At 33.8% G+C, this 18,068-nt stretch overlaps 1 protein-coding gene across 1 annotated transcript in view; it reads right to left on the bottom strand.

Annotated features, from left to right (window-relative positions):
• The window catches only part of LOC130897066 (uncharacterized), a 33,617-nt gene that overhangs the window by 12,575 nt on the left and 2,974 nt on the right, over positions 1 to 18,068 (bottom strand). Inside the window, exon 2 of the mRNA XM_057805634.1 lies at positions 8,924 to 9,179. Coding sequence (XP_057661617.1) covers positions 8,924 to 9,179 — 256 coding nt within the window. The remainder of the gene's footprint in view (positions 1 to 8,923; positions 9,180 to 18,068) is intronic.

Genomic DNA, 18,068 nt, shown 5'->3' with positions numbered 1-18,068 from the left:
AGTAACGAGTTTTTGACAGATAGCTTACTGAGACTACACGCACGCACAGCAATGGCGTGAGTATTACCAACATCTCCTAGAGAAAGCCTCAGGACGAGAATTGGACGTCACTTCCGCCATTCGCGAAGAGCGGTAAAACTGAAACATCGTATTAGGGAATAACTCTTCAGGTATGTTGGTATTAATTATTATTTGGTGTATTACTAACTAACGACTCAGCGCGACCCAAGAAATATGCTTCGCGACCCATAGGTTAAGAACCGCTGGTGTAAAGTTCAGGTAAGACGCATAGTGACAACTTTGAACAGTGTAAATATGAAATATACTCTGGGCTGGTAACAAACCATTTCCTCACGATAATATCCAGTCTGTCTAGAAACAAATGCGTTCAAACCCTATTCAACAAATTCTTATTCGCTAGTAACATTGGTGCTAGGTGGTGCTTTTAATCCTGTCGACAAATCATATAAAAAACTTCTGGTTTGCTGTTGATCTGTGCAATAGTATCGTTACAATAGCATAAACCTTGAATAGGTGACGACACAGTGGAATTCTGATATCTACCGTTAGAGCAAACAGAGAAACCATGCATTGAGTTGGGTTATACACATTGATAACGTTCCGTTTGGCTTCAAAATCTCAATATTCTCGAATATATTGGTACATTTTATAATTTGAGCAGCCCAATTATTGAAAATTGAAGAATGTTTTGGTAAACCTCTAAGAGATTGAATAGATTTTGCAAAAATCCAGTAACTGATTCATAAATACTGAGAACATTATCGAAAATTCTCCCGTCAAAATATCAGCTTTACTTAAAAAGTCGGTGAGGTTTTTGCCGATTAAATCTCTACTTTCTGAAGTATCCGAAAATTTTTCTCAACTATTATGTACACTTTTTAAATACTCCATTACTAATGTTTAGTAATGTAACATGGACATTCACGTTTTTCGTGTAATTGGAGTGTGGAATTTTAATAAATAACTTAAAATTGTACAAATGATTAAAAACAAATGGGATGCGAGTTTTTTCGATTTTTTTGCCTTTTCAGAGAAAAATTTTTAACACCAAAAGGAAGTGGAGATTTCAACAAACAAAAATTTCGCCTATTTAAAAAAAAGCATAATTTGACAGGAGAATTTTCTATTGACATTAGAGTGCTTATTCGATATTAAGTCAAAATAACGTCAAAAAATAAATATTTCAATTCAAATAAAGTACAGTGTATTTGGGACATTTTAAGTAACAAATACATAAATGATGCTATATTCTCCCTCCTAAATAATGTCTATTCCTGCCTAAACAGCCATCACTCCACTGCAATAACTTTTTGTGATATCAGTGGTAGAATATGTCTATTCGAAGTCGACACTAGTTTCTCTTGGAGCAACCCTGATCTCACGGCACTTCATAGGACCATATCTAGTGACCTAATCACCCATAAATCATGGTGCGATTCTAATCTTCTCTGTTTCAACGTTTCTAAAACCAAAGTTTTATCATATAAAGATACATTACAACCTTTTTAACTAAATTATTCCACCATTGACGTGGTTGAATCTATAAATTCTAAGGCTTGTTGTGGACAATTCCTTGAAATGGGAGTTATATATTTCCGCCTTATCTCAAGAATCCAGTTCCTCCTGCTTTGCGCTGAGACCATTTATCAAAGAACTGAAATTATCCACCTCCTTAACAGTCTATTATGCCTTTATTTGAGTCACATTTCCGATAAACCCTTCCCTTCTGCGGTACGTGTGGTGCGACTCAATTTGAGCAAATCTTCACTTGCCAATTGAAATCAAATCGATATCATCTTTTCCCGCATTCTGCAATTATTTGAGGGCATATTTACTGGAAAGTGCCTTCTACTCTGTAAACAACTTCTAATAATAATATTTAATTTCGAACATGCTGCATACTGGTTTTAATTTTTGCTGTGGACTTATGTACTAATTATTACCTATTACTATTACCTATAATTTTGTTACTCATTGTGGTTTTCTTCTGTATATTGAAATTTTATTTTATTTGTTTTATCTTTATTTAGTCATTTTTATGTTTGTCTTTCAATTTTCACAAGCTTTTGTTTATAAATTGTAACAATTTTGTGACAATAAAGCATTTCTCTCTCTCAGAATAAGGTGAACTTTTACCAAAATTCGTCAAAAAAAATTGTAAAAGGTAAAAATGAAAACCAAAAACTTGGATTTTTGAGTTTTTCATTTAAATTTGAAAAGAGTGAATACAAAATTTGCAGATATTACCCACAACTTTGCTGTTTTACTTTATTCCATAAGATTTGTAGTTTTGCCGGAAATAGAAATAAACGGGTTTTTACCGTTTAAAACTCACTTCTTCCCCTTCCTGACTACAAATCATCCGTAAATTATTTTTCATTCCATTTTAATTGTATTTTCCTCCTTTTCCAATAAATTCCATCCTATTATTATTATTTTTTGTTTCAAAAGTTATCCACCCTGGTCTATATGTGGATTTGGTTGAAGGATGAAAAATACCAAATCTTGCCAATAGAATAATATTGAAAATTATATAATAATACTCTCCATTACAAGTAATACATTTGTCCCAGCGGTGCCTCCACTGTTCAAAACATTGTTTGAACTCATCTTTAGAGATGGCTGCAAGCTCCTGTCTCATTCTTTTCTTGATGTCTTCAATGTTTTCGAATCGCCGTCCTTTCATGCCCCTTTTCTGTGGAAGTGGGGCAGCGGAACCATGTTATTTTTAACCAAAAACTGGCTAACAGTGATGGCTGAGTATGCAGGTGCGTTGTCATGGTGGAAGAACCAGTCACCTCAACTGAGCTCCAAGATATTCCACTGATTTCAGACAGTTGATCAATTGTCTGTCGACGGTCTGTGCGCACAAGCTCTCGAATTCTTTCAACATTTTCATCGATTCGGGCAGTTGATGGACGTCCAGAACGAGGTTTATCATCAATCGACATATCGCCATTTTTAAATCGAGAAAACCACTCATACACTTGAGTTTTCCCCATATCATCATCTTTGTAAGCAGTTTTCAACATTAAAACAGTTTCAGCAGCGTTTTTACTGAGTAGAAAACAAAATTTCACAGTGGCACGTTGTTCACTTATATTTGCCATCATAAAAAAACGAAGCAGAAGTGAAACAGCACTAGCAAAAACGGTTACTAGTGACGAACAAAACGTGGCAGGTCAACAACTCACGTGACACTGGTGACGAGTTGCGCTAGGCAGGCCCAGCAGCAGGAGTCAGTACTACAAAAGCTCCTCCCATAGCAATGCTATTCCGATTACTTTCGGGTACCGCCTCGTACGTTACAAAAACAAATGTATCAACTAACAATAATCAGTATTGTGTGATAATTTGGTCTTATTTAGTTATGAATTTAATTTGAAAAACATTCATTCTTCAACCACTAATACAAGTTTTCATGAAGATTTTCGAAAAAGTACTCAAGACGTATCGTTTCGGTCTGTTATCAAAAGTCGTTTTTTATATTCACAGTAAAAATTAACAAAATAGCAATTAGTGATAAAACTCAAGTAGAATATAAAATACAAAACAAACAAAACAAGGTAATTTTAATACAAAATAATAACACATTATTTCAAGAAAATAATGCCAGGACAAAAAATGAACAAGTATTGTATAAGGCATGGAAAAAGTTACAAGCAGTAAGCTAAACACAATGCAACTTCAATCAGAACAAATGCAAAAATATCAAAAACCAGTAGAATAGTGCACAAATGAGAAGAATTGGCCAGAGAAACTGAGGGAACCGGAAAGAAAATCGTAAGAAAAGACGGATGGATACTTCGTCTACCCCACCACAACATAGTTAAAAGAGCGAAGAAACGGAAGCGGAAACCCAAAATAACATCAACAACATTCAATAATTGTAGATGGAAAACTAGCAAAATGAGTAATTTTCAAATAAAATTGATTAATGATAGAAATATCGAGATCAATGTTATAGTTGTAGAAAGTTACCAAGCTCTTACTAAGACACTAGTACAGGAGAAATATTCATGGTACTATTTCGAAAAGAAACAAAATAGGTCAATTAAGGTGCCGCACTCTTGCGATCCCAGTCACATAACTGCTGAACTGAGAAAGAGAGGTTATAAAATCGTTGAAGCAACCAGAAAATTAAAATACAAAAAGACATAAACAAAATATTGAGTATCACAGATATTGTGGGCATAAGGGTTGACATACAACCTATTAGAAAACACAAACTATTACCACGATCTAAATCTTGTTAGGCATATGGCCACACAAGAAGAGATTGTTTGATCGAATCAATATGGGTATGATGTACCAGACAACATCTCAAGGCGGAATGTGATAAACCAAAAGTTACCAAAATGCTTTTACTGTGATGAAGGTTCTCCAGCTAACTATCGCGGATGCGAAGTAGCCAAATAACTACAAAAATATAGAATAAGCAAATGAAAAAGCCAACTACTATTGCAGAGGGAATGAAACAGATAAATTTAAAAAAAAAGGAATCACAAACTACAAATCTTACAAAGCATAAAGCTACCGGCACCTGCAGGAAAAACAAAACATATAGCGAAGTAACCATAAATAAAGAGAAGAACCCTTATATTGAACCATCTCCACAAGGATCAAATACTGATGTTAGACAGATAAGAATGCTGAAGGGTTATTGACCAAGACCAGCAAGAGCTACAAAGATTTATAGAGCTACAAACAATTGATGTTTGCCTCCTTGCAGAAAGAGATTTTAAGAGTTATTTATCAAATTTGATGGATACAACGTGTATCATACTATGCACTCAGAAAATGCTATAAAAGGCGAAATCGCAATTATAGTAAAAGAACATAGAAATATAGGCCACATCGGTTAAACTCAAAACAAAAACTTATGAGGTGATAATTACACCATTATACAGCCTATCGAGACATGCTAAAAAAAGGACAATATATAGACTTTCTTGATAGTCAAGAATAAATGTGCAAATAGTGCAAGAGGATTTCAATGCAAAACACCCACTGGAAATCTAGATTGCCCAACAATGAAAAGCGAAGTATTATTAGCAGTATGTAATAATCTTGAAACTTTGTCAATTGGAAAGCCAACATACTAGTCCAAAAATCAGAGTAAGATTTCTTCATAACCACGAATCTATCCTCAAATTATCTGAATGTAGAAGAGGCATGGGATCTAAATTTGAACTACTCTCTCATACTTCTCACATTGAGTAATAGTACGATATAATATAAAAAGACAATGTACCCAAATTAGTAGACAACAGACTTTATTGGCAAAGTTTCAGAATCAGTCTCGAGCAGGCAATTAATTTCTAAGTTCAACTGCAAACGAAAGAATAATTAGGTCACGAAATAAAATGTTTTCTAACAAATATTCACCTTTTAGCTTGCGAGAACACCCCTGCAATCAAAAACAAAACAAAAGCAAATAATTACCCAAAAGAAATCAGGAGCCTTATTACAGAGAAAAGGAAAACTAGAAGAAAATGGCAGCAAACCAGGACACCAACTGACACCTAACCTAACCAACTGATAAAACAATGCTACACAACTACTAAAACGCGAAATCCAGCGCATTAAAAATGAGTCGATGGCTAAGTAGTTTGAGTGAATTAACTTATGATAAAAGTATAGATTATTCACTCTGCAAAACAACCAAACAATTGAAAAGGCCTATTCTATATAACCCACCAATAATGAAAAAAAATGGGCACGAGGTAATAAGTTAAAAGCAAATAGTTTCGCGAAACTTTTAGAAAAAACCTTTCAGTCCAATAAATGTGAAGAAACACAAGACTGAAATGAACCAGAACATGAGGATTCCATTGTATGACCTACTTCTCCAAAACAAGTTTCTACAGAAATTATGACTAACATAAATCCTAAGAAAGCACCTGGGTTTGACCTCATCACTGGAGAAATACTGAAGCAACTCTCCCACAAAGCTACAGTCAAATTAACCAACCTTAATGATGCGCCATTCACACAGAAATACGTACCTAAGTTATGGAAAGTAACAAAGGTTATGATGATACCTAAAAAAGGCAAACCTCCCTAGGATGTTACATCCTACCGGCCTATCTCTTTGTTCCCTGTTATTTCTAAATTGTACGAAAAATTGCACTTTAAGGGACTAAAATATATAATAGATGAAAAGAACATGAAAGAACATCAATTTGGTTTCCGAGAAAAGTACTCAACCATCGACCAAGTTCATAATAGAATCAAAGACGTAATCGAAAAGTCCTTGGAGGAAAATAAAGTGTGCTCTGCTGCTTTCCTAGTCGTGGATCAGGCCTTTGATAACGTTTGGCATAAGGGCCTAAATTACACGCTAAGTTACTTCCACGGTAATGTTCTAGTACTAAAATCTTATATATCGGACGTAGACGCCATTTTGGACGAAGAAAAAGACCATGGAGGAGCTAATATTAAATTACAAACATCTATAGATCTGATTAACACCTGGACTAATAGATGGCGAATTAAGTTGAATGAAAAAAAAATCTGCTAGACTTCGCTATAGAGTCTACACCAAAAAGAAACGCGAAGAGCTAGATATCTTCTTCTTCTTCTTCTTCTTCCTGCTGTGTATAGGCATCATTGCCTGTTTTTCTTCACGTCATTGCCTCTGCTCAGTCACCTGGGAGGTTGTCACTCCATCTTTTCCTAGGTCTTCCAATGCTTCTTTGTCCTGCTGGTGATTTGTCCCTTGATATTTTCACAATTCGTTCTTCCGTCATGCGGTCAATGTGCTCATTCCATTTTATCTTTCTATCCAGTACCCAGTCATTGATATTATCTATCCCGCATGTTCGTCTTATGTTTTCACTCCTTTCTCTATCCAGTAGTGTTCTTCCCGTTTTAGAGGTCTCAGGTCGGGTCTCTGCTGCATAGGATAATATAGGTCTGATTGCGGTCTTGTAAATGCGGGCTTTTGCTTCAGTTCGAATGTATTTATTTCGCCAGATTGTGTCATTTGGTATGCTGCTGCTCTTGAGGCTCTTGTAGCTTGGTTTCTTACTTCCGTCTCCACGTCCCCGTGTCCAGATATTTCGATTCCCAGATATTTAAATTTCATTTCCTGGTGTATTATTTTGTTATCCACCACAAGCTTACATCTGATCGGTGTCTTGGAAGTAACCATTGATTTTGTCTTTGCCGCTGATATTATCATATTGAATTTTTTTGCTGTTTTGTTAAATTGGTACAGTAGCCTTTGCAGATCGTCCTCGTTCTCCGCCAACAGTACCGCATCGTCTACATAAAGAGCTAGATATGAAACATAAAAATATGTACTCGCCTCTAGGATGAAACTTAAAATTGTCCACACAACAAACTGCTTCTCTCCAAACAGATATTGGAATCTATCTGGACATACGGCATACAACTTTGGGGCCGTGCCAGTAAAAGTAACATTCAAGTGATACAACGTTTCCAAAAAAAATATTAAGGAACATCGTTAATGCACCTTGGTACTGCCGAAACTGTGATATCGATAGGGACCTCGATATAGAAACTGTTAACCAGCCAAATTCGTTAATAGCTATGAATAACGGATACTACAACATGGAAACGTTGAGGTAATGCCAATTTAGTGAGAAGGCTTTAAAATATCAAGCCGTTCGAGTTAGTTTAAATGACTATGTTAGCTGAAAGCAGTGTATAACATGTAAACGATAGTGTTGATAAAATTACTGGACACTAAGGTATGAGTAGGACCTTAGGATTCAAGAGGTTAGAAAAAAATTGCTTATCGATCTTCAGGATCAGATTGTAATAACCCCTACTTGGGTGTTTTTCTTAACAAGAAAAAAATTATATTAATGTTCCTTTAATAACTTTTCTTTCATACTTTCACGTCATTCTTCCAGAGTGAGGTCAGTAACTAACTGTAATTATCACTTTAACGGGTTATCCAATGAGAAAAATTAGAATGACTGGACAAAAAATTGTCTCAATAGTTTTCCCTGTTTCAATTACTACTTTTTCAATTCGAGAATAAGTTCGTATATTGAGAAACTAAGTCAAATAAGTAGTTTTTTTTTCTTCATTTCATTATTTCATAGGTATTGTAATTTGACAGTACCTGGTAAAAATAATAAATATTGCAGAGAATGCAATACTTATACCAACAAACCTTTATTAAAAGCCTATGGTGAAAGCAAAGGTCAAACTATTGACTACTGATCTTAATTTTGGAGCAGTCACAATGGCTTCAATTTTTAAGAAATTTACCTCCGTCCAAGAAGAAAATTGATACAAACATGACTCGATCATGGAATTGATAAAATATAGTAGAAATAGAAAAGCATCAGATGATGATGTTGGCGAGTTAGGATATGTACACTGTGAGACACTGGAACAACTAAAACGGCGAGAGATAATAAACTTGAAGGTTCTACCTACGAGACTGTTAACCGCCACATGTAAAAATGCCAAATTTTATAGAGGGAGACAGATTGGTTACAGAAAAGTTTACGCCTTACGTTACAGAGATGAATTCTTTCATTAAAAAGAAGACAACACGGGTTTGAAATTGTAGAGAAAGATAACGATTATTTACATCCATGAAACGAAACTATGAGAGAAGCGCGGTAGGTAGGTAGGTACTCAACACAAAACGAAAAAAAATTCTAACAATGAACTTGATTTACTTGAATGAATAACTTTTAAGATTAATAGTAGATTATTATTCTAAAATTTAAATCAAACTAATTCTAATTTTGTACAGATGGTTAAATAGAAGAGTGGTAGTAAAAAAGGGGAGATATTTGATATTCTTATTGTATCCGTATTGACTTACACAGGTAATTTAATATATTCGATATTTTAGATTTTATTTTATCAATAAATGTAGAAGCAACTAAGCCGTATTATGGAATATACTTGCCTTTTTGAAGTGACTGATAATAGGAATCTGGTCCCGGTGGCCTGAGGGGGGCATAGACACCCGGCCTGTGAAAAGGCGTGGGCTTAATTGTCGAAGTAGTTGTTGGTCCGTAAGGTGGAGCTGTTGTAGGCTTCAAATCGTACTTCATCATTTCAGTTAAATACGCCATCATTTGCATAGCAGGTGGAATATAAGATTCTAGTAATAAAGTTACTTTTTCAACTTTAGGTGGAGTACCGAGTTGAGATGAACAGATCTGTAAAACAGAAGAATTTACATATTTTTTAGAGATCATAATTACGCAGATTGAGTAATGATAAAAATTTAAATAAAAAATAAATGAAAACGTCTTGAGTATACATGACAAAATACCTCAGCTTTGTGGGAAAATGAACAAAAGGGACCGAATTTTTTACATATACCTATAAAGTGAGTCAATTTGAAAACATAAAAACCTGTGTATTTTGCTCTTTATAGAAAATTCGGAAATAAGCAAAGCCAGGTCACAATTATTTTTAATGGAAATACTGGTTTTCATATACATTAATCTTTAATGGGGACAGACGCAAACTAAAATCTCAAATGGAAATAGAGGTTGCATGATATCTTATTTTTGTCGTTCAACTGAATGTTAAAATAAAACTCGATAAAGAGTAGAGAGAGAGAGAGAGAGAGAGAAAGAGAGAAAGAGAGAGAGAGAGAGAGAGAGAAAGAGAGAAATGCTTTATTGTAAAAACTAAAAAATAAACATAAAATTAACTAAAAGATACAAAATAAAATGCAATTCCAATATACAGAAGGAAACCACAATGAATAACAAAATTATAAGTAATAGTAATAGATAATACTTAGTATATAAGTCCATTAAACCAGTATGTAGCATGCCCGGAATTAAATATTATTATTAGAATAGAAGTCGCTCACAGACTAGAAGACACTTTCCAGTAAATATGCCCTTAAATTGATGCAAAATGCGGGAAAAGATGATATCAATTGGCAAATAATTGTTTCTTTTTTGCACTGTTATCTTTATGTGATAAAACTTTAGTTTTCAGGTGTTCTCCTGAAACCGTAGGAATGCAATTTGTTAATTAAAATAACAATAGATGTTGCAGTGGAGTGATGGCTGTTTAGGCTGGAGTGGGAAGGGGTACAATTGGAGAATAATTCGATGCTTGATTTTTATCTCTTTTTTTAAACAGAGGTATAATTATAGCCGTCTTAAGCAATTAGAAAAAGTGCCATTTTGAAACGATACTTTAATTAAGGTGGTAAGGTGATTTAATGTGGAATCGGGCAGACTCCAAAATATTTTTATTGTAAGTTCATTAGTTCCAGATGAGTATTTATTCTCGATGTCATCAATTGTACTGCGAAGCTCTGCTAAAATTACGGGCGTAAAGAAGAAACTGTATAATTTAGCACTAGCATCAGGGAGATATGGAAGCGGATGATGAGAAGGAGTTATAGAATTTAATAAATTTTTGGCTACATTCACAAAGTAATTATCAAAATTATTAAGTGAAGTAGAGATTATGCTTCATGAAGAAGCCTTATTTCTTAGGTCATTCACAATGGACCGTGTTTTGTTTAGAAACATTACGAGACTTGGCGAGTCTCCTATTATAATGATCTTTGGCAGCTTTTATTATCTATGATAAATTTTTCTGTATAGTTTCACGTAATTTTTGAAGAAGACACTATCCGAGAATTTACTTAGGTGAGATAAAGTTCGCATGTTCTTTGCATGTATACGTAAACCTTTAGTGGACCTGGATTTATTTTGCTTATCTAATTCTATTAAATTTTGGAAACCTTCCTAAATAGTTGTCTAAAGTCTACAGTTAAAGTCCTCTCAATAACATGTAGCTGTATTCTCTTGCTCCTCTTTAATCAATCATACGAAATATTATTCGTTTGTCTGTTTGTGCGTCTAGATAGATTGTGCTTGCTTGTGAGCTCTGCCAATTCCATAGTGACTTTATCTACAACTAGAAACTTTCTATTTAGCTTATGAAAAATATATCGAAAAAACGGCCTGAAAAACTTCTATATATCGAAGTTTTTGCAATAAAAAACACAAAGTAAACAAACCATGTACGGAAAAAAAACTTTCTTCTTGCGATTTGTCACCGATACCGGGGAATTACAATACTGCAGACAGACTAGTACTGTGTCAATGTCATTATTCTTAATACGCTGTGCGTTTTAGTCTAAAATGTAATGTGTTACAAGTAATTTTTATTTTTTATTTTTTTGTGCGATGGCAAAGCAAAAAACATAAACCTATGAAGAAAAATTCAAATGATAGAGCCTGTAAACACAGATGACAAGAGAAAATGTGAATTTAATATACCTGCCACCACACTGTCTACAATAATGAAAAATACGAAAACGAAGAGAATTAAAGGAGCTGAATTCGAAGACATCGAAGTTTGCTCTCTGCTGTGGTTAAAGCAGTGTCGTTATACGAACTACCTATAAGTGGACCAATCCTACAAGAAAAAACAAGTCAATTTGCTCAACAACTTGGTAAATGTGAAAGTGACTTTAACAGGTTACAATAGTTACAGCAAACAATAGAGTGAAAAACTACCTGAACTAACCAAGAGGTATAAAGCAGTGCTGACGAGACTGGTCTTCATTACCAGTGCTTACCTGACAAAACCTTCACCTTTTAAGGGGATTCTTGCCATGGTGGGAACGACGGTCAGCTTAGAGTTACAGTGCTGTTAGCACAAAATCTTGGATGAAATCTGAAATTTTTTCTCAATTGTTAGCTGACCTGGACAAAGAAATGAGGTAAAAGAAAAAACAATTCTAATGTTTATCGACAATTGCACAGCTCATGGAGATATCCTAAAGATCGAAAACATAAAAATTGAATTTCCACCTCCAAATACGACATCGAAGCTACAACCGTTGGATCAAGGAATAGTAAAGAATTTTAAAGCTGTTTACAGAAAAGAAGTTGTGCACCAGTTCCTTCGTGATATTGAACACAATAACCCAACAAAAATCAATGACCTTGACGCCATGCGGATGGCTCCAAAGGTTTGAAACAATGTAGCTGAAAAGAAAATTACGAACTGTTTCAAAAAAAGCGGGTTTAAACAGCAGAATCAAAATGATGAACAGGACTGTCCTAGCATTATTTATACACCAGATGCAATTGAAACTCCCGATCGATGGAACGAAGACAATGAACGTTGACGGACTTTTATTCGAGGAATTGGTTAATTTCGATGAAAATCTGTCTGTATGCGTTATACTCAGCGATGCAGACATTGTCGCATCTGTTTCGCAAGGGGCAGAAGAGGATGAGAGAAGATAGCAAAGTCGAGGATGTACCGGAGCAAAATCCAACACTCTGTATGCCTTAACCTCCTTGAATAGATTTTTACACAATAAAACAGCAATGAGTGATTGTGTAATCCAATCAATAGTTGTCCTGGGTGATGCATTGGACAAAGCAGCATTTACTGGCAGTAAGCAAACAACAATTTTGAATTTTTTCAAATCCTAGATGAAATTTGATTTCGTATTAATGTAATATGTAATTGATATTTAATACTGTACTGTATTTCATTTCATTATTGCAATTCGTATGTTTTGTTTATTATTTATCATATCTATATATATATAATAAAACTAAGTCGATAAAATGTGCGTGCCGATAAAACTTAAAAAGGAGTCCCGACACGATAAAGGGACTTATGTAGTGTGATAGCCCTTTATCCCTCCTCGAACAAGAAAGTTCCCGTTTTAATCTAAAGGGCATGTTTTTAAAGATATAAGGGACTTTCCGACCCTTCAACTTGGAAATTAAGTCCAGTGGCGCCATCTGTTATCGAATGACGAGATCTTCAATGAAACACTCATTCGCTTAGAAGATAAATGTTTAGCAATAAATAATCAGGCCTTAGTAGAACTTGGAATGCCAGCACCACAAAGAAATGCTTTTAGTGTGCTAAACTACGAAATTATGAAGGAAAAAAGTTACAACATCAATGAACTACTTGAATACATTGCTCACAACAAACCACTTCTCAATGACAATCAAAAAAAAGTTTACGACGTTATAATGAGCCGGATAAATAACAATATTGGTGGAATTATTTACTTGGACGCACCAGGAGGCACTGGTAAAACGTTTCTCATAAATCTAATATTGGCGGAAATACGTGCTAAAAAACTCATCGCACTGGCACTAGCATCATCTGGCATTGCAGCCACACTTATGGAAGGAGGACGAACTGCCCATTCTGCCTTACAACTACCATTGAATATAGCCGAACAACAATTCCCGGTATGTAAAATTTCAGGAAAATCTGGACGTGGTCAAATTTTAAAACAAGCTAAAATTATCATCTGGGATGAATGCACCATGGCCCATAAAAAATTTATAGAAGCCATGGACAGAACATTACAAGAATTGCGAAAAAACTCTGAAATAATGGGAGGAGCTCTACTCATACTCTCAGGAGATTTTCGACAAACACTTCCAGTTATTCCCAAGTCAACATCAGCAGACGAGATCAATGCATGCTTGAAAAAATCACATCTCTGGCCACAAGTACAAATACTGCAATTAACAAAAAACATGAGAGTTGAATTATCAAGAGATGAAACAACAGCACAATTTGCTAAAATACTTTTACAAATCGGCGAAGATACATATCCTACTGACCAAACAACCGGCCTCATTGAATTTAATAGTGATTTCTGTAATATAGCCACTACTGAAGACAAAATTTATCCAAATATTATTCAGAACTATACTAATGCAGAGTGGTTATTTCAAAGAGCAATTTTGGCCACTAAAAATAATATTGTTGACGATATCAATTTTAATATTCTAAAGAAAATACCTGGTGAAGAGAAAATATATAAATCGATCGACACGATGGTATCCATTGAAGAAAGTGACAACTTCCCCACTGAATTTCTAAACTCTTTACAAGTACCAGGAATGCCATTACACTGCCTTCGTCTGAAAATTGGAACTCCAATCATACTACTCAGAAATCTCAACTCCCCAAAATTATGTAATGGAACTAGAATGATCGTAAAACAGCTATCGAATAATATCATTGAAGCTGAACTTCTTTCTGGAAAGACCAAAGGACAGACAGTATTTATACCTAGAATACCTCTGATCTCTTCGGAATTGCCATTTCAATTTAAAAGACTGCAGTTTCCAATAAAATTAGCCTTTAGTTTTACAATTAACAAAGCGCGGACAAACTTTAAAATATTGTGGCATTAACCTCAAAGAATCCTGCTTCTCTCACGGTCAGCTATATGTAGCTTGCTCAAGAGTAGGAAATCCAAAAAATTTATGTATATATACTCCGGACAATAAAATGAAAAATGTTGTTTATAAACAAGTATTGTAAATAATGAGAAAACGTTTTCAATAAACTTTTTTTTTTTACTTTTTACGTCATAGTTTATTTTTTTAATTCGACTCTACCACGTCATCTCATATCAACTCCCGGGCGAAGCCGGGTTTTTTAGATAGTTATTAAATAAAATATAATTTATCCTACTGCAGTGAATTATATTTGCATTTACACCATATTTTGCTCCATAATTTGCATTGAAACAAAATCATGAGGGCTGTTGCGAACTTCAATATATCGAAGCCGATCGAAAAACACCTCGATATATCGAAACTTGATTTCTTCGTATCAAAAGCCTCGATATATCGAAGTTGTCACATTCCCCTTGAACTTCGATATATCAAGGTTGCACAGTATTTTCGGTTGAAATAACTCATTAACTTCTTGAAAAGTTTTTGTATAATAAATAATTCATATGAAACTTAAACCAAATGAGGTTGCAATTGTGATATATATTCGATAGACATATCTCGCGACTCATCAATCCTATGGTCGTGAATCTCATTCGTGAATCGGGACGTGATTTTAATTGAAAATTATAGAATAACAAAAATGCGAAATAAAACATTCTGTTTCACATGATAATTATTCTCATTCTCATTATCTTATTCAATCGGCATTATTTCAATTTTCTAACAATTTTCCTATTACGTCATGTATTGTCATGAAAAGCCAGAAAGTATCACAATTTCAATCAATAGATTGATTAGAAGTTAGGAAACATTCGATAGAAAATTTCATATGAATATAGTAATTGAACTTTGGTGATACAATAAGATCTGGAAAATTTATCTTTAATAATAATAAGAAATTTATGAAATAGAAAGATCATTTAGATATTTTAGAAGCAGATCAACTAATCAACTATTGTTATTGAAATAATGATAATGATAACATGATGAAAGAATTGAATTATGAAAATAATCAATAGTCCAAGAGGTGTAATATCGAAAAATTCTTGAACTAAAGCTGATTTATAATATCAAAAATGTTGACGCTCCTTGCTGATGTTTTTAAATCATATATTTCAATTTACGGCTGTGATGATCATACCGGTTGATAGTTGAAATATTATAATTTGTTGACGCCTATAACACTGATGTTATTGACCTTTACCGATAATGTAGATTTAATCTATTTACTATTTTCCAAGCTGTCGGGATTTAATTTCTTTCCATTCCCAAATATGATTAGATCACAAAAAAAACTGGTAAGATGTACTAAGAATTTTTTCAATTTTCATCTTTTTTGAAATAATAAATAGATATTTCTATCATAGTAATATATATATATAGACCAAATAACCAATTCAAAAATAATTTTTTCATGTTTTTGTATGTTCACTAGTTTGTTATAAATAAAACTTAAATTATTATGGTTAATTTTTTTATAATGATTTTTGGTTTCTAAGATTTTGAAAATTGTATAAGTTTTCAGGAAATATCAAAGTGAGATAATTTTTAGTGTATTAGGTGGATTGAAAAATTCGTAGGCTCCTTCTAGTAGTAAGTACATATGATTTTCAGTGAGTCTTAACTTTAAAAAGATACGTGCATACATTTTACAGCTGTCGTACTATCGGTTTGTAAGTTTTGCAGTTTGAGTGAAGCAGCCTTAGGAAAATCAAATTTAAACGAGGCATAATGAGCACCTCGGATGATGCATGCAGTGGACTCCTCAAGGCTGTCATCGTCGAAAACACCAGAAAAGTCCACCAAATTATTATGTTCAAACTGGGTGTCGCGTGAGCTTACAATCAACCAAAATACAACAACGAAGTAATGATTCTGAGTAGTGTTTGGAGCTGTCCAATAATAATAAATTACGTCGATATAAGACAATGGATGAAATTTAGTACTATCAATGTACCAACTCCAAAGCGATAAAATTTGACTTGTTAGCTTATGGCATCAGTACTTTGAAGTGAGCATTCGTTTGAAAAACGAAATCACGGATAAATGGCATCGTCAAAGCAATGTACCGTGTCACAAATCAATGAAAATGATGGAAAAATTGCGTAAATTGGGCTTCGAATTGCTTCCCCAGTTACTTTTCTTTGTAGATCTGGTCCCCAGCGACTTTTACCTGTTCTCAGACTTTAAGAGAGTGCTGACTGGACAGGAATATTGCGCCGATGAAGAGGTTATCGCTGAAACTGAAGTCTAATTTGAGTTTAAAGACAAACCGTACTATAAAATTGGTATCGAAAAGTTGTATGACTGCTATAATCGTTGCATTGCACTCGAAGGCAACTACATTGAATAATAAAATAAAATACTATTAAAAAAATATTTTTATATACTAGCATATATATCCTACAAATTTTTCAGCTCAGAATCAGTATTATACTGGATACAAGAAGACACAATCAACCCTTCCTACAAGACTTATCCAGCAGTTCAGAAGAAATTACTCTAACAATTAGGACGTTACTATAATTAAAACTGTTAAGTAAAAAATGGCATTTTATCAGGTAAAATCAACTCAACAATTCGCTATGTCCTTTCCCTTCTGCTACCTGTTTTCTTGTAAAACCAGTATAAGTCTAATAGCAGTCGATTATTCAAGTAGTGTCTTGAAAATTTGTTGTCATTATATCAGTTGCACATCAAGTTTCTTTTTCTACTTACTGACTTACTTTTCCTTGTTTGAATCTCACCTAAGCTATAGGCTACCCTTCTAGGGTTCTTGTAGAGTTTGTAACTTTCAATCTAGCTTTAAATTACAAAAAAGAGTATTCCGTTATTTGTTGTAAATATATAAATAATAATAAAACTTTTCTACGCTATGGAATACAAAATATCATCATTCTTTAATAATAATTATTTCCTTGTGTAATTATTTTTGATAATCTTTTTCTTTTATTCTCAAAATCAAATTATTGTTTTCCATTTTTCTATGCTCTTTTAGAATATTTGTGACTATTTATTTCATTTCTTAAATATTGTATTTTCATTCCATTGTATTATTTTTACAATTTAATCATGGTATATACAATGGAATATAGAATATATGATTCTTTGTTTTAACGTGTAGGTTTATGACATACATTTTATCTTGTTTTGTTTTTTATTTAAGTTACATAATATAAGCATTATATATAAGTAATGACTACCTGTAAATAATTAAATTACATGAAGAGAATAATTAATTCCCAGATGATGAATAAATAAGTATTCTTAACCTCGGAAGTATATTAGAGTTAGTACACTCTGGTGTCTAATTTTTTCGCAATCCCACTACGAAAACGCTTATATATACTGATGGTGCATATATACTGGTATATATACTGATGTGCAGAATCAGATGAAACTGTGGCTCCATTGCAGACATATACATGAAGCTGCCTTAAGTGAGTTTTAAACATATGTGCTTATTTATACGTATTATAGCTAGTATTATAGGCTAGTTTATAAATGTAGTAGTATCATCAGAAGAATTATCATCGGTTGAGAGTAGGTGTGAAAGAAAAATTTCAGGTTGGTAACTTGCTCGGGTACAACCCATACCCAAAAGAAGGAAAAAAAGACGGTTCCTAACAACTACCGTCCGACTGCTTTAGTCTCAGCCATTGCTAAAGTCATTAACCAGCAAATATTGAGATATTTTGAGTCTAAATTAGCGATCATCAATACTGTTTTCTTAAACATAGATCAACCGGGGATCTCTTGGTCTGTGTCACCAACGTATGGACTGAGACTATAGAGAAATATGGGGAATACCGAGCAATCGCACTGGAC

Source organism: Diorhabda carinulata, chromosome 8, assembly GCF_026250575.1.
Source record: "Diorhabda carinulata isolate Delta chromosome 8, icDioCari1.1, whole genome shotgun sequence".
NCBI classification, from domain to species: Eukaryota; Metazoa; Arthropoda; class Insecta; order Coleoptera; family Chrysomelidae; genus Diorhabda; species Diorhabda carinulata.
This window is presented reverse-complemented; position numbering and strand designations above follow the sequence as displayed.